Here is a 21,988-nt window from a genome sequence, read left to right on the forward strand (position 1 = left end):
CCTGAACATTTAAGCCAGCAGAGAAGTGTCTTGGCTCAGGGGGCCCACTCAAGGGAGAAGGTGCAGCACAGAGTCTGTCTGGGGATCCTGCCTGGGCTCTCAGCCTGAACCCTCCAGGGTGTTTGCCTCGGCCAGAAGTTGCTGGCCCCCCGGTTCTTCTCCCTTCTGCAGAGTGGCCAGCAGGAATCAGAGATGGACCTTCCTAAGGTACAGGAAGGTGGGCTGGCAGGAATTGGCTCCTTCTGTAAACACCATCTGCTTAGCAGGGCTGGGACCCAAGGCCCACAGGCTGAGAGCAGGCTCCTGGGGAGGGGAGTGTCGATGCTTCAGAGAAAGCAAAGCAGGAAAACCCAGTCACCAGGGCAGGGAGTGGAGGAGCTCCCTGTCAGGGACAAGTTGCAAACCCTTTCAATGTCTTTGTTTCCTTCGCAAAGCCCAGGAGGTTAGGATTACACTGAAAAATGCTTGGAGGCGGGGTTGAGAAATCCAATTACTTAAGCACCAAGGGCACAGAGCTCCAGGCCACAGAGGTAACCAGGATTTGCCCGGACTCTAATCTCACTGTCCTTGGGAGTTTGCCTCTTCAGGAATATGTTTGTGGCAAGACTGTGTTACCTGGCCCCAGCCCCCTCCCCATTCTCCTCTACACTGGGCAGCCAGGGTAGAAGGAAATTAGTATTTTTATCTTTTTGTCTAATCTTTAGCAGATCCTCAGCAGGAAAGAAAGCTTTGTGGAGGGAATTGGGATGAAATAGGAAGAAGATGCCCAAACTCACGCCATCAAAAATATTGGGATGTCTGTCCTTACAGACACCAGGGCAGAATTTGTGATCAGAGGAAACGGGCTCTACTTCTATATGACTGACAGCCACTGAATGAATGGGAAAAGCTCAGAATTCAAGGGGCCCTACCTGAGACAACAGAGCTTCACTGTCTTGCAGGGCCCAGGTCTACTCCAGCATCGACCAGAGACCTGGCCTCGCCCTTCACTGTCCCTTCCCTCTATGTCGCGCCGTTTACTCACACTCACACACAGAGTCCTGCCCCCGAAGGGGCTCTGCAGGTTCTGACACTTCTCCATCAGAATAATCTGAAACTCACAGAGATGACTGGGCAAACAGAAGGCATCCTTACCTAGAGAGGCTGAGACGCAAGCAATCTTGTGAGGGACTCTGAGAGAAACTCTGGGATAGCAAGATCTTTACTCTTCCAACTGGTGCCCTGTCCCCAGGAGGGACAGTACAGAAGAGAGAGCAAATCACGCCCAAAAAGGGGTGGAGTATCAGTCAAAACAGAGACCCTCTGCTCTCCTAGAAGGAGTGCTGTTCAAAAGCAGTGCCGTCCGGGGCATGGCCCGTAAATTGTTCATCCCCAGTCCCCCACGGCATAAGCGCCGGAACGGGCAGCAGGCCTCTAGGAGCCAGCACCGCGATTTGAACCTGCATCGACATGCAAGGGCAAGCTCACCAGACTCGCCTCCTTCGATGGCTCACAGACCATTCTGGACAGTGCTAACGTTCAAGCCATGCGTAGTGTAAGCTGCGAACTACTTGTACAAAGTAGGACTGTGTACCGGTCTGCAACATTTTGGAAATTAAGTATTTAAAAAAAAAACAAAACCTGGCCCTTTGCCACATTTAGTTTGTGAAAAATTAACTTTGGAAAGTAACCCCTCTATTTTACAGAGGAAACTGAAGACCAGGGACATTAAGTGATCTATCTCCATATGGCCAGTGACAGAACCCGGCCAGTGACAGAACCCGAGAAGGAAAGTTGGGGGTTGGGAGGAAAAGGAGTGGGACAACCGCACTTTCTCACCCTTCTTGTGTCAGCCAGGGGTCTCCGCGGGAGCCCCCCAAAGCAGTCAAAGCTGCAGGGCCCATACACGTGCAATGCGTAGAAGGCAATTTTGGGTTCCAGGTAAAATGTCCAGCACAGTATTTCTATCCAGCCTTACCTGAATCTCAAACCCAACACATCTAAAGCTAACATTTTTCTTTCAAAACTAAGCTCTCTTCCCAGCTGTTCCACTCCTGACCCCGCTACCCTAATCTGTAATTGCCAGATCCCAGAAACGCTAACTTACTGAACACATGCCTGGCATGCTGATTCTTCCTTCAAAGTCCCGTGAGGTCCATTGAGCCAGTGCTGAAAGCAAAGGTAAAGAGCGAGGCTCAGCTGGGGGCGAGGGTTTGGTCTGCCTCATACAAGTTCAGAGTCCCAGACACAAAGATCAAAAGCTTTCACTATATAAAAACAAAAACTGCCAATACTGGTTCACCCACACAGACCTATGATTTTAGGTAATTTAGTCACTGTCTCTTGCCTCTAGTGGTATTGTGAAGATAAAATAATGATTTCTCTTATTTTCCAGGACCCACTACTGTGTCTGGAACATGGTAAATGCTCAGTAAATGTTCAAAGACAAAGGAAGGAGAAAAGGGAACGGGAAGGGGATGGGGTCACAGTCCCGGACAGCATGACAATCCATAGAGTCTAATTGCCTGAGCCATCCCTGTCCTCTATCTGCATGAAGGCTTCCTAAACTAACCCACAAGGAAGCCATCTCCTCCTCAGACACTGCAGACATGCTGGGAACAAAGGGGGAGTCCTCGGCTGGCTGCCAGACTCTCAAGTGTGAGAGGAAACAAGGCCTAGAGGTCATGGTGGGAAAGAGAGCTGCAGAGGACTGGGAGACCCAAAAACTGAGCCAAACCAAGCCCCTCCCACACTCTCTGCACCCACTCTCAGCCAGCCAAACCATTTGCTACAGCCTCGGGGCTTTGGGAGGGGAGCTGGCAAGACCACAAAGACCATTTCTAGCAGAAACGTCCATCTGCAGCTGGAGGGGGCCCAGGGCCAGGCCCCTCCGCAGCCAGCCGGCAAGAGGGCTGCGGGAGCCCTGCTGCGATCCCTGTGGGCGCTGCAGTGTGCCGGAAGGCTCCCCTGGGCCCGCTCACCTGTCTACCTTGCAAAGTCCTTTCTCTCTCCCAGGACATTCAAAAATGAGTTGGGAGTCACCAAGGAGGTGGAAATGAGCCCTGAGACTCTAACTGCCATTCTTGCTGTGACTGGGGAAGCCCTCTCCCTGTCCTCAAACTCAACTCGAAATCCTCCTGGTTGGCTCACTTCTCACTCTAGCCTGACATGCTCACCTGCTGCCCTATCCCCCCAAGTTCATGACTGCTTGTAAGTGCACCTCTGAGATAAAAGAGTTCCTGCTGGACCCTCACAAAGGGCTGGAGAATGGGAAGAGCAAGCAAAGCAGGCAAGAAACTCGCAGGAGTCACCCACAGTGTACGGAAAATTGAGGACCACAGATCCTCAACAAAGGGGCATTTCTGCAGTGGTCAAAAGCAGAGACGGAAGGTAAAGATCCTGGGCAGAGTCCCAAAATAGTTTCCAGCCATCTTCAGCCAATTGAGGATTCCCATGGGGCGGCGCGTGGGAGCAGCGTGGGAGCCTGAAAGTCGGGTGGCATGATGCTCTCAGCACTGGGCACTCACTCCTGTCCAGGCTGCCAAGTAGGAGGCAATAGCAACAGTGTGTGCTCTGGCTTGGTCTTTCACATACTGTGGGTAGTAGACACATAACACACTAAACAGCAAAGTGATAACCTGTGTTTATCAAGCTCAATTCCACACACCCTACATCATGGATGCTCTTGAAACCCTGGCAGGACTTGGCACACAGTCAGTGGGCATATTCCCACAGGCCACTAGTACCATTCACCCCGGAACTCCCCCAGCCTGCACCCATCCCATGGGAACAGATGATGAGACCCCCTTGTTGTGTGCCAGAGTCTTGGCCTGATCTCAGAATGAGCTCATGCACCCGATGTCTTCCTACACCATGACCTGCTGATGGAAGAGCACCTGGCCAAACTGCCCCATCCAGGCCATGTGGGACATTGCACCAAACTGGTCACCCAAGGAAACTTGGTGCGGCACCAGGAACAGGCAACTCAGTTCCCAGTGCTTGCTGGCAGTACCCAAGGCGTGCCAGAAGGACGCAGTGATTCTTCAACAGAGAACTTGATAAAAGCAAGCACAGACACAACCTCAGAGCTTTAAAAACACAGCCAGCTCAGGCTCCACTCTGAGCAGGAAGGAGGAAGATGAAGGGCTTCCTCTGGTTTTCAAGTAGCCCTGACACATGCCTACAAGATCAAGCGTCAAGGTACTAGGCTGGAAGCTTCCAACAGGACTGCGGGGCCAGGAGAATATTTGCAGGCAGGGCATAATGGAGAACACACTTGGAAAGAGCTGAAGAGAAACCACCGCACGGGAGGGGGTGTTTTCGGGAGTAAACAAACCTGCCAGCAGTCCTTCCTCCCAGCAGAGAGGGAAGCTCTGGCCCAGGAGCCTCCGGAGACACAGAGGAGGGAGGGAGCTGTACCCTCCCTGAGCCCATCTGTCCTCATCGCCTCGTCCTGCTTTGGGTGGGGGGGGACAGAACAGGTGCACTCCATGATCTCCATGCCCGCAGACCTCAGCAGCGCACTCGGTGACTACACTTCCCCATCTGCAGTGGGAGGCCAGGGGAGGAAGTGGAGGTGGAACTTGGGGGTTCTGCTCCGAGAAGAGCATGTGGAGTGAGCTCACAGCTTTCTCCTCCCCACCCACAGCATCGCCAGTGTCAACCACCCTCTGCGTGCCTCAGGGGCCTCTCACGGTCTGGTCCCAGGTGACCGCCCACTTCTCCCAGCCTCAGCAAGGCATGCCTAGCTCCCCAGGGAAGCCAATGCCGCCTGGCTCTTCTCTTTACCCCAGAAGCTGCTCCAGAAGCAACATTTTTGCCCTCCCCCAACTACTTCCTTGCCTCAAGTTCCTTGGAAGGAGGCCAAGGAACCACCCTAGCTTCTGATCTACCCTGCTGCCTCGCCCAGGAGCCCCCATCCCACGTAGGGAAGCAGAGCCCCTCCTTGCCAGTGTCCCCACCCAGGCAGTGAGGTGGCAAAGTGCGACTTCCAGCACCTCACAGAGCCTCCCACAGCTTTCCCAGGAAGCAGGCGGAGGAGCGTCTGGGGACAGGAGCAGCTCATCCACCTGCTCCCGAAGCAACCAGATTCCCCCAGCTCCCTACAGGCTCCAGGGGCCCAAGGGGAGGGTGGGGCCGAGATGGGCTAGAATGGGCTCCCTCCCTCCTAAGATAAGTCCCATCTGGTCCTGCCCCTGCCCACCTGTCCCCAGCCTTCCCCAGCCTCTCTGCTTGGAACTAGACAGCCCAGCCCCATGGAGCTGTCTCCTGCTTTGTTTTCTCTGCCCTGGACCAGCAGAGGATACTGCTGAGTAATCCCAAAATCACAGAGGGTCCCCAGCCCTGAAAACAGGGGCCAAGCCCAAGGAAACCTACTGATCCTGGTCCTTGTCAACCTGGGAGGAAAACCTGCGTTTCCTAGTAGGGGCTGATACCCCCCCAGACCCTGCCCTATCCCAAATACCCCAGCCCTGACCTTCAGACAACCGCATGGAGAAGCAGCTCAGTGCCCCTTCTCCGCTTCCCACTCACCTGGTAACATTCCCTTCCTGCTTCCCCAGACACCAAGCCACAGAGTAACAGCAGCTGCCTGCCAGATTCTCAGTCATGATGTTGCATCAGCCCCCACCCTACCCAAAATATCCTCACCCCCACCACCTCCTCTCCCCTCCAGCCATCTCCATGGTGACAGCAGCATGACTAATGACACCCTATCAGCTTCAGACTCAGGAGCGCAATTTACCCTCCCCTCTACCCCCACCCCTCCCCACCCAGGGATTTCTGCAGATTGGAAGCAAACCAACAGTGCCAGGGACATTCTCGAGAGATTTCCAGGGGCAAGGGTGGGGAGTGGGTTGCATGTCTTAAAAAACACACAGACACACAGTTCAACAAATCCAGTCCCAACTGCACCCAAACCATCCAGCTGAGAAAGCAAAAAGAATCCAAACAAAACCCACACAGGCCTGAGAATTCATTGGCCGCCCACACCCCCGCCACCCCTCCCCCTCAGCTGCTGCTACACACAGTGGGAGATTAAGGGATCACCCGAGGAGACCCTTTATTTTTATCCAATCCAGTCAGACATTTCACCCCCACCTCTCTCTCTCTCTCTCTCTCTCTCCCCCCCTCCCTCTTTTTTTCCTTCTGTCTGTCTCTCTCTCTCTCTCTTTCTCTGTCTCTCTCTCTCTCACACACACACACACACAAGCACGCACAAGGTACCTTGACAGCAGCCCCTTGTCCCCACGGCCCGGCTCCTTCACCAGCCTTTATTTCCACCTGCAAAAGAGGCCAGAGAAACTGATGAGCCAGGCTGACAGCAGGAGAGAACCGAAGTCCTTCTGCTGCACCCTCCAGCACCGCTGCAGGGGAAGAGGGAGGATGGGAGGGAGGGGGCCTCTTCGGAAAGAAAGGACAACGGGGACCATCTTCCTGCCTCCAGCTGCCGCCCAGACGCGCGGTGAAGGGGCTCATTCGCCTTCCAGTGTGTTTTTGTTTTCATTTCTCCCTTTTTCCACCCTCCCAAGATCCAGAAGGCCATTGCCCCTCCTCCTGCGTCCGGGCTAGCCTGTCCCTCCCTGCCCTACGCGCGCTCTACCTCGGCCGGCCTCCTCTGGTGCATGGGCCGGCGGGCCTCCCATTATCCCCGCCGGAGCGCACGGAGGGAGGCACTGCAGAGGAGGCGGCGGCCAGCTGCCGGCTTGGCTCCCCTCCCTGCCGCCGGCGAGGCTGGTGTGCAGGGGGCGGCGCGCTCACCAGCCAATCCCCGAGGCCGGCCGGGCGGGGGCAGGGCGGCCGGAGGCTGGACCTGCCCAGCCGGGAGGCGGGGGCGCAGCTGAGGGTGCCTCGGGCCGCGTCGGCTGCGCGCGGCTGCGGCCCAGGCCCACTGCCGGCCCCAGGCAGGCGGGGGATCCCCGGGCACCCCGTCTCCTCCGACTAGGGGACCCAGAAGGTAATGCCAGAGGCGTCCTCTGCAACTCCAGAGTCAAGTGACAGACCACGCCTGGGGTCCAGCAGCCGCTGGTGGGATTTCCCTGCCCACCACTGTCTAACCACTCCAGGACACCAACCTCACCATGTGCCAGCGGTCTCAGGGCGTGAGGAGCAACAGCCCCGGCAATCTTCAAAGAAAAAAATAAAGCCTTGGCTATAGGACCCTTTCTTTACCCCATTTTGCAGATGAGGAAACAAGGCAAGCCAAGCAAAGTAACTTACCCAAGGTGACACAGCCAGAAAACAGCAGATCTGGGACTCCAAGCCAGGTCTGTCTGGCTCTGAAGACTAGGGTTTTAACCATATGCAGCCCTACTCCTCCCTCCCTCCAGCTCCCACCTCAGAAAATAGACTTCCTGAAAGCCCACACTGCCTATGGCTCAAAGCCTCACCAAGCCAGCCTCGCCCCACCCCCACACGAACTCACCCACGCCTCACCCAGGGATAACTCATCCCTGCCTGAGCATACCCCACCCCGAGATAGCCTCACCACCCCCCCCAACACCCCCTTCCTGATGCTCTCTCTTCTCTGACCAGGGCCATAGGAGCCCCCACCCCAACAAGCATCAGGGCTTCCCATCCCTGGGAAAAGCTAAGGATGGAAGGTGGGTCCAGACCCCAAGAGCTCCAGCCTCCAGTTTCCTGGCTCTGAGCCTTTGAAAGAGGCAACGCCCAGGACACTGGAGGGCAGAACAGAGTGGGGTGAGGAAGGCCCGGTATTCCCCTCCTGGATTTAATTCCTGGCATCCCTGGCACATCCTGCTCTACCCCATGCCCTCCTTGTGGCCAAACACCCCGAGCCTCCACCTCCCAGGAAGGGGATGTCACAGACTCTGGTCCTCACATGTCTGGTTGTGCTCCTGGCTCCTCCCCAACTTAGATGCAGGGCCCTGGTGCTGGCACCTGAGCCTCACTCTGCTCATCTGTAAAACGAAACTACAAAGAGCAGTGACCTCATACACAGATGTGAAGGTTCTGTGGAGAAATGCAGCGCACCGCCTGCACGGGGTTAAGTGCTGCTTGCGACCATCGCTCTTAGTTTGTGGGAGAACTCATTCGGGGCTACTTCTCGTTTCACAGATGAAGAAGCTGACACGAGAGAGAAGTGAGTCAGAGCAAGTCAGGATGTGTGACAGCCTGTGTCAGTGATGTGCTCTGCTACCAGCTCCACTGCAGATGCCCAATAGCTGCCCCACCCTGGGGCCCCAAAGGGCAACTCAGCCGGGATAAGATGCCCGAGGAGAGGCAGTGAAGCTCACCTCTGGTGAGGGGATTCCAGGAGGTGCTGGGCCCACACCTTCACCACCCCTGGGACAAAGGGCAGCACTGCTAGGCTCCCCTCTAGGACAGGTGACATGCAGGGCAAGGAGCGGTGTCCTGAGGAATGGCTCAAGATAGGAAAAAAATGGGCTTCTGCGCCCCTTGGCCCTTACCTCTGCCAGGCCAAACAAAGTCCCTCCTTTATCCTGGTCCCAAAAACCCTGGCCCCACCCACCCACCGCAGGGTCGGCTGCTGGATCAGAGCAACTACCACCACTTGGACAGTACAATTAATACTGTTGCTGCTGCGGCTGCCACAGTTTATCAAGCCCCTGCTATGTACCAGGCTCTGTGCCAACCATGTCAGTAGGAGCATCTCATTTGAATTACTCCACACACAACCTTGTCTCTTCTGGGGAAAAGGACTTAGAGATAGATGTTGATCATATGCCCACATAACACACAGCTGTTGAGCAGTAGGCAAGAATTCCAATCCAGGCCTTTCTCCTCCCAGCTCTCGAAGCCCAGGGAAACGCAAAGAGGGATGGGGTCACTTGAACTCACCCACTTACCTTTAAGCTATGGGTCTGAGAATAGTATCGGAAACTTGGAGATACTGTTCCTTGCCTGGGTCCCCCAACCCCTCCCCTAAGGTAGTGCAAGGAGCAACGCTTCCTCCGAAGGTTACCTCCCTCTGCCGCTCGACAGCGCATCCAGCCCCTGTGAGCATCACCTACTTCTCCCAGGGCCTGAGCGGAGCAGTGCAGGGCCTCTTCCAGAGCACCAATCACAACCAAGTTCAGTTATTTATTTACACGGCAGTCTTCCCCACGTGGGCGGGGGCCCTGTCTTCCCCACGTTACTAGGCTCTGCACAGAGCTGGAATGTGCTGAGCCGAGTTTCTACGCAAGGAGGGAGGAGAGGCAGGGGGTTGGGCAATACAGCGGCCACTTTCCTGGTCAGCTTTCCCTCAGGTCCCCAGGAATCAGAGAGACACCTCTTCTCCTGGGAGGTGAGGACCTGGCACAACTGAACTAGAGCTGAGTCGCAGCTTGTTCACCTCAGCCCACATCTTCCTTACCAACCTACGGGAGCCACCCTGACGTGCCGCTTCACCAACCCCCACCCCGATAGCTCAGCCCTACCTCAACCACAGTCCCTGGCCTACCCCCCTGCAGATACCCTACGGGGAGCCCATGGTCCCTGAGGAGTCCCACCTGCACTGTCACTGTCCCACCCCTGGCACCCTGCCTTTTCGGGGGCATCTGGAATGCCAGGGCTCCAAGGAGTCACCGAGGTGCATGCTGGGGCCACTCTCCACACCCAACCCTGTCCCGTCTCTATCTGCTCCTCTTTCTACTTTTAAGCCTTCACAGTGACTGACCCAGAGGTGTGTGGGACCCTTCTGTGTGGGGGCCGAGGGTGCCTACACACCTTCCATCCGGACCCCTGGTCCCCACTGCACTATCCACAGGAGGAATGGGGCCACAGCCCTCACCACCGGGAGAGGCGAATAAATTCACTCCCTCTCAAACACACAAAATACCCCAACACTGAGGACCTCAAGGACACAGATACCCACAGGCCTGAACCTATGCAGATATATAAAGACGAGGGAATGGAACACATTCAGACACAGACCAAGCAACAACCCCATGCCAGACCCTGTATTTGGAGTAAAATGTACCCCATCTCATTTAACCCTCAAAACAAACCAATGAGATAGGAATTATTCAAGCCCATTTTACAGATGGAGAAATCAAGATACAGAGAGGCTAAGCATCTTGCTCAAGGTCACACAGCTAGAAAATGAGTGGGGTTCTCGCTGTCCCCTCACTCGTAGCTATTCAGTCCGTGCTGCTCTGTGTGGCCCTATGACGTTCATGGCAACCTACCTCTTCCGGAGTTGGCAGCGGGTAGATGGACTTCTCTTCCCTGGCCATGGCTGTGTCCTGAACGAGGTCACTCCCCACAAAGCTTTACTTCAAAGCTCAGTTCAAGCCCACTTCCTCCAGGAAGCCTTCTCGAGTTACTGCAGTCCTCTGCCAGCCGACAGCACTTCTAATGTTTCTTATTTGACACTTGGAATTGCTATTTGTCTCTCTGGTGTCCTGCCTCTGCAACCAGAATGGCCAGAGACGTGCCTTTCCAAAGCCCCTACGGGGTTTTGCCCAACATTCCCACACTGAAGGCACTTGGAATCGACTGTGGGGGAAGCCTGTGACCTCTTTCCCTTCCTTCTTCATCACACAAAGGATCCTGCCAAAGAAACCCAACACCCCCTCCACCTTCAGATCCTATGTTTGAAGTCCCTGGTGTCCACGCATCAATTTCCACCCAAGTAATTGCAGCCCATCACACACATCATCCCTTATATTTGAAACTCTCTGCGGTTGTCATGGGAACTGCCTTTGCCTTCATTCACTGATCAGGCCTCACAATTAGCTTTGGCAGCGGAAGTCTGTGTCAACAGCAATCTCAGGGAGGAAGATGAGGAGGAGGAAGCAGAGGAGTGGCAGCAGCGGTAAAAGAAAAGGTGTTCCTCCCTGGAGATACCGCGGAGCCCGTCTGAACGCAGGCACCCAGGAATGTCCGCGGAAACAGAGTCGGAGCCAGCCAGCAGCCTCGCCTGTGCGCCTCAGCGCCAACAGGCAGGACGCACCCGGCCCCGCAGGCTCACAGGCGGCAGCTGTGGCCCTGTCGGTACTGCCATACCCTCCTAGACGCTTGTGAGGTCTTACGGTTTTTGAACCTCATTAGGGCCTCCCCACCCCACATTCAACAGCCCAGGACCACCAAATGTTCCACCAAATGTTCCAAAAGGCATCAAGTAAGTGACACGGGACCTTGAGAGGCAGGATGGGAAGGCTGAATGGTTTAGAAACCTGGGAGCAGCCTCTTCACAACTTCTGAGAGGAATTAACAGAGAGAGTCTTCTTACCTTCCACCTGAAGGATCCAGGGATACCTGCAGGCAGCCCCCTGTAACCTGCGTTCTTCCATACCCCTGCCACCAGTGACCGAGCATTCAAGCATTTGGGTAGCATTTCTACACACCTCAGGCTCAGAGGACATGCCTTCCTCCTCCTGGAAGTCCCTCCCTTCCCACCCTCCTACCCCCCACCACGTCCTTCACGTATCGCTATACCGAAATTCTTAAAACATGTCCCTTCGCTTTCCCACCGGGCTCTCTGGGCCCGAAGATGACTAAAGCCTGGTCTCTGCCCTCAAGGCATCCCTCCCTTGTAGCCCTACCAGACTGCACTGTAATTATTTGTTTCCACGCTCATCTCCCTCCACAGACTGAAAGCTCATTAGGGACAGAATACATGCTGCCTCCTCTTTACCCATAGCTCAGGCTCCGCCACAGCCTTGCACACAGCCAGTCCCAGGCGAGACTTGCTGAATGAGGCTGGGAAAGCAACTCACGGGTCTACAAGTTAAAGCAGATGACGTCCTGCCTTGGGAAACTGGAGCAACGCCAGAGAGAGGAGCTGCCCTCCCCAGCACATTCCGGGGATACTGTAGGTCCTGGGACGGAGAAAACATTCCAGGAAGATGTGTCTCCTCCCTGTCCTCCTAGCACCAGCTCTCCTCCTCCCGATGGCACCCTGTTCTGAACGGGAACACAGTGCAGACAGGACCCAGCCCTCACAGGGAGAGCCTGCCATCCCTCTCTCTTCTAGGGCTCCAGGGTCATTCTCAGCATCCACGAGGGAGCTGGGGCACCCAGAGCTTGCTCGTGAAGGGCACAACAATCAATAAAAAGTAAGACGGAAAAAAAAAAATGAGACGAGAGGGTCACCTGATGTCCTCCCCACAAGGACTGGCTTAGAAGTAGAACAGACTCTAGTCCAGTACCTTGTTACTTGGTTTGGACCCAGCATTTCCGCACCCTTTCCTGAGGCTTCCTGGTGGTATTTGGGAGAAGTGAGAAACTACCAGGCACATGCAGCCTGGCAAATGCCTGCAAATGACTCTACCCAATGTAACTTCCCCTCCGTTTGGAGAATCTAGAAATTACTGCTTTGCCAGTAGTGGGAGGAGCATTAGTCTGCCCACAAAAGCTCTGGGCTGGGTGCGGGAACATGGGGCACGATGGGGTTGGCGCTTGTATGGGTGAGAGCAAGCAGCGCAGGAACAGAGCTCGTGCAACCTGAAGCATGCGGACAACCCCCAAACCTGCAGGCACCTGGTCTCCAGCCAGTCACCCCCCCACTGGGTTGTGGCTTTCTTTTTTCCCCTCCCTCAGTGACTAATAAAAACTTAGGTTATCAGATTTCTTATGCAAATAACAGGAGATGAGGCTACACAGGGGCGTGTGCCCTCCAGGTGTTCCTGCAGACACTCCGGCAGCAGCCACTGCAACCTTCAAGGACTCTCCCCAGAACAGCAGCTGGACTGCAGCAGGGCTCCAGGTAGGTGAGAAGGTCCCTCCCTGAGTGTCCTGCCCTCAATGCACAAAAGAGCTGAAAGAAGCGATGGAGAGCTAAGTGGGGAGTTAGTGACAATTCCTGAGACCCCAGATCTGGTCTTCCAACTCCCCCGGACATCTCACTACCTTCTAGAATAAGAGGCCCAAGGCACAGAGGTGATGCCCAAGGGTCTGTGCAGAGGTTAAGTTTGGGGCCAAAAGTAAACTTGGTCTAGCTTCACCAGGGCTTCTGGTCAAGCCTGTGGGTGGGAGAGGCCACTTTCCGCCAGGGAGCTTTGGAGAGAGCCGTTGGGTGGAGAGCCACGCCTCACTTCTCTTGCTATTCTTTCCCCACAGCAGATAATTAAAACATAGCCATGCCCAAGGAGAAGCAATGAACTTCACTGTGGGTTAGAACCAAGGAAACCACTGTCCCCTCCCAACCCCTCACCACTTACCTTGGGGTGGGGACAGGGATAGCAACCCAAAATATCCTGAGAGCAGGCAACCAGGACAGTTATTTCCCCAACCCAGAAATGTTATCTGCACACTCAACTCACAAGCCACTTCGAGCACCTGAAAGGCAGCTAATGCGACGCAGTTACTGACTTTAATTTTACTTAATTTGAATTAATTTGAATGTATTTACTTATTTTTTTTAGAGAGGGGAAAGGAAGGAGAAAGAAGGGAGAAAGAAAGGGAGAGAAACATGAGAGAGAGAGAAACACTGACCGGTTGCTTCTCGTGCGCACCCCAACTCAGGACCGAACCTGCAACCTAGGCATGTGCCCCGAATGGGAACAGACCTGGTGATTTTTCACTGTGCAGGACAATGCCCCACCAACAGTTAGGGATTAATTATTTTGAACTTATATAGCCACATGTGGCTAATGGCTACCATACCGGGCAGCTCAGGTAGAACATGCTTGTTATATTTGGAAAGGTCATGAATACTCTTGAGAATCTACTGAAAATCATGGGCCCTTTTCCCTGAGAAAAGATTCCCCTGCACACTCACACCATTTGGCTGAGGTTTTCAGAAAGTTTACAGATTCTCTTCCCACGTAGGTCTGAGATCAGGTATGTGTATAAGATTGTCTAGAACCTGACAAAAACTTTATGGTCTAAAGGACATGTTTCTCCTGCAATGTAGTTATCTGAGGACTGTGAAAATAGCCTTGATATTATACTTTACATAGTTTTAGCAAGAGGCACCAAGTGTGGAAGCCTCCACCCAACAGAGGATGTCCTCATGACATCCCTGCCAGTCAGCACCCAGCCTCTACCGAGAAACAGGAAACACAGCACCGCTGACGGCTTGCTCTTCAGTTTTGGAACAGCTACGAATGTTAGACAATTCTATTTTCTAGCATGAGGTTCAGTGTGCCTGGTTATAACGTCCACCCACTAAAAATTGTTCTGCACACTCCTCTACATAACGGAATTGACTCTTTCTTCCACTCAAGGGGTGCCTTTGCCTACAGTCCTCTACCCATTTCCAAGCTGAACAGGCTGGTTTCCTTCAACTGTCTCTCATGTGACCACTTTGACAGATCTCCTCAATACAGGCCATCAACATTCTTTTTAGAGTTTCAGCTCTTCCCACCTGCTAGAAAGGCAGCATTCGCATTTATTTCTTCTCTTTTTTAAAGCAAGTACTCAACTTTGGATTTATCCTAATTAAAGTCCATCAAGTTTCGTTGGGGCCCACTATCCCAGATGGCCCCAGTCTCCTTCACCCCTTGATCTATTATTCAGCTTCACACCTGCACCCCCGCCACCCTACCTACCCACAGACCTAACACACCTATTCCCTACCTACGTTTTAGGAGGAAGGCACACGTGCCTTCAGCGGCATAAGTCCCCAGGTCCTTCCTTGAGTCCCAAGAATCTGTGAACACTCCCTTCCTCTTCCCAACCACCATCAGCTACTACCTTCTCAGGGGCCTCCAATGTCCTGAGTCAGGCTACTGAGCAGCAGGCGTCTGAGAGCCCTTTCCTGACTATTTTCAGAACACACACAGGTTCCTAAAGAGTTTAATTGGTAACTCACTAAACTAGCAGAAAATGGACTCCTGAAGAGCAAAAAACCTGCTATAAATCTCAAGAGGTTCTGGTCTCCCTGGCCTGCAGAGTGAAGAAATGGGCTGGGTCATCCTCCTTAACCCTCTGGGCAAGTGGAGGTCTTTCACTTGTTCGTTAAGACTTATTTCTGTCCTCTTCTCCAGGCCCCCTCCCTGCCTCCAGTCTCTAGCTCCTCAAGCGCTCGTGGACATACAGACCACCTAGGAGTCTGGTGAAAGTGGAGAGTCTGGCTCACAAGGCCTAAGCCGAGGCCAAGTGATGTCACTGCTGCTACTCCACTGACTAACAAGGTGGGAGTATGGGTGTGAACCATTCAGGAGCCCCAAGACTCAGGTAAGCAGTGTGCAGAAGAGTCCAGGCAGGTGCCTGTCACCTCAACTCTCATCTGCATCAGAGGACTTCCACTCTCACTACGCAGTAGGTACCCCTGGGAGCCCCAGCCCACTTGGGTGCACCCCAGACCAATTAAATCAGATGGGGAGGGGTGGATCCCAGGTGATTCCTATGTGGAATCCCTGGTCCACGTGGTCGATAAGAAGATTGAAACAAATAAATAAATTTGAAAAAATAAATAAAATAAATACATGTGGGAAAAAAGAAATAGAACCAAGGTGCCCTGACCGGGTAGCTCAGTTGGTTAGAGCATCATCCTGAAACACCAAGGAAACATACAAGTATCAACCAATGAATGCAGAAATAAGAGGAACAATAAATCGATGTTTCTCTCTCTCCCCCTCCCTTCCTCTCTCCAAGAAGGGAAGGGAAGGGGAGGGGGGAGGGGGGGAGGGGAGGGGAGGGAAGGGGAAAGGAGGAAAGGAAAGATTGAACCAGGGCAGTTACACCAGTGCCATCTCTTCAAGATGACTTTAAATAAAAAACTGGCCCTCTGATCTGTCCAAGAAGCTAGCAGGAGATACCCCCATTTATCTGCAGAAATGCAGATGTTATGCTGACTGGGCTGCTTTGCAAAAAAAACACAGGGACTCCCAAAGCACACCACCTGCCTTTTTAAAGCTTCACAGATCACCTTTTTTACACTCTGGTCTAGAGCTATCAAAAATTGACATCAAACTTGTAATTTATAGCTTTCAAAATCTCTTCAAAAAAACCGAACTTTTAGCCTGGCTCTGGTATTTTAGCCCCTTTCAATCATCAAAATTCATAAAGACGTCACCCCACAGACACTCAGACTCAGGCAGACAGCTGGCTCTGCTTTCCTAACCACACACGCTTCATTCAGCTCTTTCCCGTTATACCTGTAACACGACAGGGACCCAATGGCTACTCTCTCTGTATCATTCATTGGTTCTGCTCCCTGAAGTTGTAAGCCTACCCCTTCCTTCTCGTTCTTGCTGGGAGTAATAAAAGGCTTTTATTGTCTTGAGTATTTTCCACCAGCCTCAGCACATCTGGTCACTGGAGTTCCTGACACTCCTCGTAAGCGGTCAGGCCACTCTTGAATCTGCCTTCGGTGTCACGCACCCCTTTCCGCACGAGGAGCATGCAGCAGCCATGCGGCACACAGCCAGTTCGGCTCTCCCCCCCTCCCACCACCTTCCTCCTCAGGACACCATTCAGGACTGTTCCTTCAGCATTTCCCTTTTAAAGAGCAATCTTAGCCCTCCAGCTAACTTCCCTTTTAGAGTCTGTGGCCATGGGGTTACAAACTTTTTTGAAAAACAATATGAAGAACAATTGTGTAAAGTCTATGGTAAACACCTCTCCTTGCTCAGCCTTCTCGCTCGCCTCACCACCGCGAAGATGGGGTCCCTTTCCCTAAAGTCTCAGCACTTCGACTTCACCCATCAATTCTCCCCTTGTTGACTGAAAGAATCCCTCCTCACAGCCTCTATCTTCAGGAAGACAGATCTAACGTCAGACGAGGCAAGAATCCACCAGCTGCTCTGATATTGTTGAGAGATCCCTAGTTCCAAGGTATCTTGTCTCAAAACTGGCACACAGTGCTGTTTCAGCCACTTGGCTGAGGGTCAGGCAGTGTCTCACACCATATATATTCCGATTTCTTTCCATTGTCACTGATAACATTCTCAGTCATGCTTCCACTCTTGTGCATACATCTTCCAGTACAGTTCCCCCCACCCTCCACAAAGGGCTTTTCTCCCACTCTATCAGGGCGTTCACTTTCCTTGCCCATGAGCAACTTTTCAGTCAGGCCCAGGACTAGAGTGCTCCTTGTTCCTGGTGTGCAGCCTCCTCCCCAGCAGAGAGGCTGGCAAACTCCTCCCTCCTTCTACCTGGCCCCACAATTCTTATATGACCATGTTAGGAAATGTCTTGAGATAAACATTTAATTGGAATTGCATCTTTACAATTACAACCCAGAGGCTCACTAATGAACAACTGTTTATGCATAAAGATTCATTCTTTTCTAGATGCTCTATGAATGTTCTGTCACCATGCACTGATTACCTACTATGTGTCAGACATTATGCATACTTGATCTCAATTCTCACAGCAACCCTGCAAAAAAAAAGGGTTACCGCATCTGACAAATGAGAAACCTGACACTCAGGAGCGTGAGCAGCACACAGCTGGCTTCAGGTCCTGAGACCACTGTGTCTCCACCCCCACCTAATTGGACTTTTCAGATCAGCTGTCCTGTGTCACAAGCCACCACTCAGGTAAAAAGAATGTGGCGGTCAAACAGCCTCAGGCATCAACCCAGGATCTAAGTACTTCCTGGAACTAAGAAGGAAGACTATGGTATAGGCATGAACCCCTTCAGGTGTTACTGCACTTTAGGACCCAGAGAAGTAGGCACCTGCCTCTGGTGGGAGGGCCCACTCTGGGAGCTGTCTCCAGCCTTAAAATGCTGAAATTCCCTCCTGAGTAGAGGGGCTCCACAGCACCGCCACACCTCCCCTCCCCCACAGGGAAAAGAGCGAGGAGCAGAGAAGGAAGCCGGGAAACCCAAGATAATACTGAGCTGCGTACAGGATGATACAGAGCAGCTGTCAACAGATAGCTCGAAGGAAGCCGGGGGAGGTGGAGACAGGCTGGAAGGAAGGAAAGGGTGCCCAGAAGGGAAATACCAGGGAGCAAGGATGCAGGGACATGGTCTGATTCCTAAGAGACTCCTGTGTCTTGTTCCATTTGAAGAGTCAGGGCCAAGTTCTAAAGTTCTATTCCTAAGCCAAAACCAAAGAAAACTCAGGTGCCAGGAATGCATCTCCTCCTTCCCCAACTTCCCCAAACCCGAGACTTGTTCCCTGCTCCAAGGCTGCTGAGATCTAATGGGGGCCGGCACACACTGATTATGGAGCTCCTTCGCCGTGGCAGAGCCTCCAGGCACGTCAGCACTGCTAGAGGGGCATCGTTCAACGCAACTAGCCTGGACAGTGGTTCCCATGTTTTCAGCCTTCTCGGACTGATAAAAAAAAATTAGGGAGTCAGATACTAGGTATCCTTTTGTACTTTGCTAAGGTGTCTTTTAACAAAAAAAGATCAACTTTCTATCAACACCTTCATTTCATAAAAGAAACCAATGTCACGCCAATAAGGCCAATTTTTTAAAAAGAGCACATTTTAAACATTAAGGAATAGAAAGGAGCTAGTATTAAAACAAAGCAATCCTCTTTTAGTCATAGAAAATTAGCTTTAAGAAAAAGCTCACTCCATTGTCTCCTTTCCATTATTTCTCCAGAAACTGATAGGCACTGTCATGGGCCATCATGTGGACCTTCTGTCCCGGGATCCTGCAAGCCGCCGGCCGCACTTTCCCTGACCCTGGGGGCCGGGGGAGCAGCCGACCATGGCAAGGTCCGCAGCCATGCAGACTTCGCTCAGCAGGGTTGTCTCTAAGCCCCAGCCAACACAGATCCCAGGTATCTTAACCACGACCACCCAGCGGCCCAAGCCGGCAGCTCACACACAGGATGACAGGACCCTGGCCTCGCTCCAGCCCCTTTCACTCAGGTCTGCCTCATCGCTGTCGAAAGAGGCGCTTAAACCTGGTTCACAGGGGCCAGTGGTTCCAGGGACATCCAGGCTTAGAAAGCTCAGCCCTCTACCCTTCAGGTTTGATTACGGGAGGAATGGAATGAGACAACGGGTGGAGAAGGGGGTGAATGCTGGAAGGAAGGAAGCAAAGGAACGCAGCTTTACAAACTAGACCGGGCAGGTTCTCTTCACCCCAAAACACCAGAATTCCATGCCCAGGAGCAAAACTCACCGCTGACACCATCCCCCTGTCAGCAACAACCCACGAGGCACTGGTCCAGCGGGATGACAACCACCCCTCCCCCAAACACGAGCAACAGAAAGGGTCTGTACGCTTCTCCCAAGTTGGGGTGGGAGCTGCAAATGTGATCCAGATGTCTGCTTTAACCAGAGGCTGGGAAATAGGGCACCGAGTCTGTGATCCCCAGACCATGATGTGCTACTTCCACTTGGAGTGGACATGAGAAGGTGAGACGGGGCAGAAACATCCTGGCAACACCCACTTGCCTCCCCCCAACACTTGGATCATTCTGTCTAGCCACAGGACCACAGCCACACCAAGCCCATGGCACAGCTCTGCACCCAGCGGTCAAGAAAACCTGAGCACCAGCCACCAAGTCCATCAAAGCCACAGGTGCCCTAGCCCTCAGAGGCACAGGGGCTCACAGCTGAAAAGGGCTTCAAAAACCATCAAACACAACCCCTCCATTTCCCCAGAGAGAAGACAGGCGCAGAGAGAGGGCCCCGTCTTCTAATCCCCTGGACAAATCAGTGGCAGAGCCAAGGAGCCCCACAGACAGCGCAGGCCTCCGTCTCTGTCCAGCAGCAATTCCACTGCCTGGAGCGACCTCAGCCGCTACACCGTGCCTCCAGAGCTGCTGAACTTCGCTCGTCCCTGCTTCTGCCAACTCTCCGCTGTCGCGGCTGCCACCAACCTCGCGGAAGGGAAAGATGGCCAGTGCAGGGTCAGCGCCTCTTCACGTCCCTCCTTTGATCTCATCCCAACTCCTCCTTCCCTCCTTCTACCCCACTACTCTAAATAAAGGGAGTACTCCTCCCTGAGGTTGACAGTCTCTCAAAAGCACATCATTCATTCATTCAATTAGTATCTGAGTGCTTCTGACACACCAAGGAACTGAGCCAGGTCCTGAAACACAGAGATAAACAGTCTTTGACTTCAGAAAGTACTTAGTAGGAGAACCCAAATCTTGGGTTTCTCATTTAATTCCCAAGCAGTTTCAACTGGCTCTCCTGCTGTTTTTCTGAGAAAAACGATGGTACCCAGGAAAAGGGTTCTGCAAAGAAATATCCCACCCCCTCAGGGCAGCATAAAACCACTGCAAATTTTTCTTTCCAAACGCCATCAACCTCCATCCCTTACCTGACACCATCGCTTCCCACATCGCCCAAGCATTGGTATGACACTGAAATACATCTAAGGCTTCCAGCAGGACAAGAAATTTCTAGAGATAAAACTCGACATCACCGTCCAGGGACAAATGCCGACATCAGAGATGAGGGTGCTAGCTCAGAGTCCTCTGCGACCCAGTTACTCTATTATAAGTCATCAGCCTGGCAAAGGAGCCCAAGGCAGCTTCCAATGACACTAACACTCGAAGTTGGACCAAGAGGCTCAGAATGAGTGAGCGGGCTTAGCCGTCTTTAACAAGACCCCTGGGACTACAGCACCCTCAAGAAAGAGGTGGGGCAGCCAAGCACGGGCCAGCTTACCTCCTTGAGAAGCCCCACTTTCTTCTTCAGCACCTCACACTTGCGCAGTTTGCAGATTTGGTGTGTGCGGCGGTTGGTACAACTGGTGCAAGCCCCACAGTTCTCCAGCCGCCGGCAGGGCTCACAAGTACCACACCGTTTTCGTTTCTTTCGCCCATCTCCACCCCCTCGGAGTTGAGGTTCGCTCCCAGCCACTGGGAGCCCAGACTCCTGGAAGCCCCCTACCATTACCTGGCCCTGAGGGAAGTCATAAAGGCCTGGCAGGTCCGGCTGGACTGCCAGGGGCACCTGAAACTGGCTCATGACGCGGCCAGAAGTGGGGGCATAGGTGCCAGGGCTGAGCCACAGTCTAGCTTCCTGCCTGCTACAAAGGCCACCGACAGGTCCTTCTTTCCTAAAACAGTCAAGAGTCTACAAGGTGAAGGCAAGTAGTTCCAGTCTCTGGGGTGGGCACTTCTTCTCAACCCCTCTTCACCTCCTCTGCAGCAGTCTGATAGGGCTCAGTTGGGGGCCACTCTCCCACTTGCTGGGGCCCAGGGTCTGGGGGAGGACAGCAGCAGCAGTACCCAGAGGAGGGGTCATCTTGACTGGGTGGGCTCTTCACCCTCACCCACCCTGTACCCAGGCATGAGGTGAGCAGGTGTGTGATGGGGACAGAGCAGGGTGAGGAGTTTCTCCTGATATTTCTCCTCCCAGGTCAGGATGATGAAGGCAATGCTGCCTGAAAGAGACAGAAAGGGGAAGCGCATCACTCAGGGCTCAGGGACAACCTTCACGTGTTAACCTCTTCCTGCTTCTGGGAAAAGAGAAAAATGGGGGAAGAGAGAGGGCTTGTTCAATGAAGTTCTGTCCAGAACCCCTGGCAGTGCCCCGTAGCACCCACTCCCTGCCTGAGGGAGGAGGCTGAAGGCCTAATGGGTTGTTAAGTGGACTTAAACGATGAAGTGAAGGTGGTCAAGGGGACTTATGAGAAAGTTGCCCTCTGTCCCACCCCCACGGGCCTGGAAGAGTTTCACCCAAATTCCCACACACGCCCCCTCACTGGAGGTCGCTGGGGCCTCCCCAACGGAGCAGAGCTTTCAAAATAAAGTTTGATGAGAGCTGCGCTCGGCGGGGCTGCCCGGGCGCCCCAGGCGCCCCCGGCACGGAAACGGCCAGGAGGGGGGTCGCGCCTAGGGTAGCCCTCGCTGGCCGCCCGACCGCGCCCCCCACCCCCGCCCGCGGGCCAGACTGGGGAGGACGGCCCGCTCAACCAAGGGGGCGCGGGGAGGGGGACGCAAGGAGGGGGGCGCGCTCCAGCTCGGCCCGGGCCGCGCGCGCGCCGCCGCTCTGGCTCCTTTGTTCTGGGGCCTCGGCCGCTCGGCTCCGGCGGCTCCGCAGCCCCCGCCCCGCCGCCCCCGCCCGGCTCCGCCACTCTGTGACCCGTGGCACTCCCGCCCCGTCCCCCGCAACAAAGTAGCGGCCCCCCCCAATGGCCGGCCCCCGGGCCGTCCCCTCCCCCGGGGCTGGGCCCCTCACGCCTCCCCGCCGCCCCTCCCCCACCCCGGAGCCGGAAAGGCACCGA

General features: G+C 53.9%; 1 protein-coding gene across 3 annotated transcripts in view; it reads right to left on the reverse strand.

Annotated features, from left to right (window-relative positions):
• Positions 1-20,727, reverse strand: part of TET3 (tet methylcytosine dioxygenase 3) — a 90,089-nt gene extending 69,362 nt beyond the window's left edge. The window contains exons 1-2 of one of the 3 annotated variants that reach the window (XM_054593553.1): positions 20,425-20,727; positions 6,205-6,261 (exon numbers count right to left, since the gene is read on the reverse strand). In XM_054593553.1, coding sequence (XP_054449528.1) covers positions 6,205-6,261; positions 20,425-20,727 — 360 coding nt within the window. Of the gene's footprint in view, positions 1-5,511; positions 5,571-6,204; positions 6,262-6,580; positions 6,605-20,424 lie in introns of those variants that run through there. The other 2 variants (XM_054593554.1, XM_054593555.1) reach the window with 2 other exon arrangements.
• Positions 20,728-21,988: the final 1,261 nt, after the last annotated feature.

Source organism: Pteronotus mesoamericanus, unplaced genomic scaffold (genome assembly GCF_021234165.1).
Source record: "Pteronotus mesoamericanus isolate MK-2021 breed Mesoamerican mustached bat unplaced genomic scaffold, CSHL_Meso_final scaffold_45, whole genome shotgun sequence".
In the NCBI taxonomy this organism is placed as follows: domain Eukaryota; kingdom Metazoa; phylum Chordata; class Mammalia; order Chiroptera; family Mormoopidae; genus Pteronotus; species Pteronotus mesoamericanus.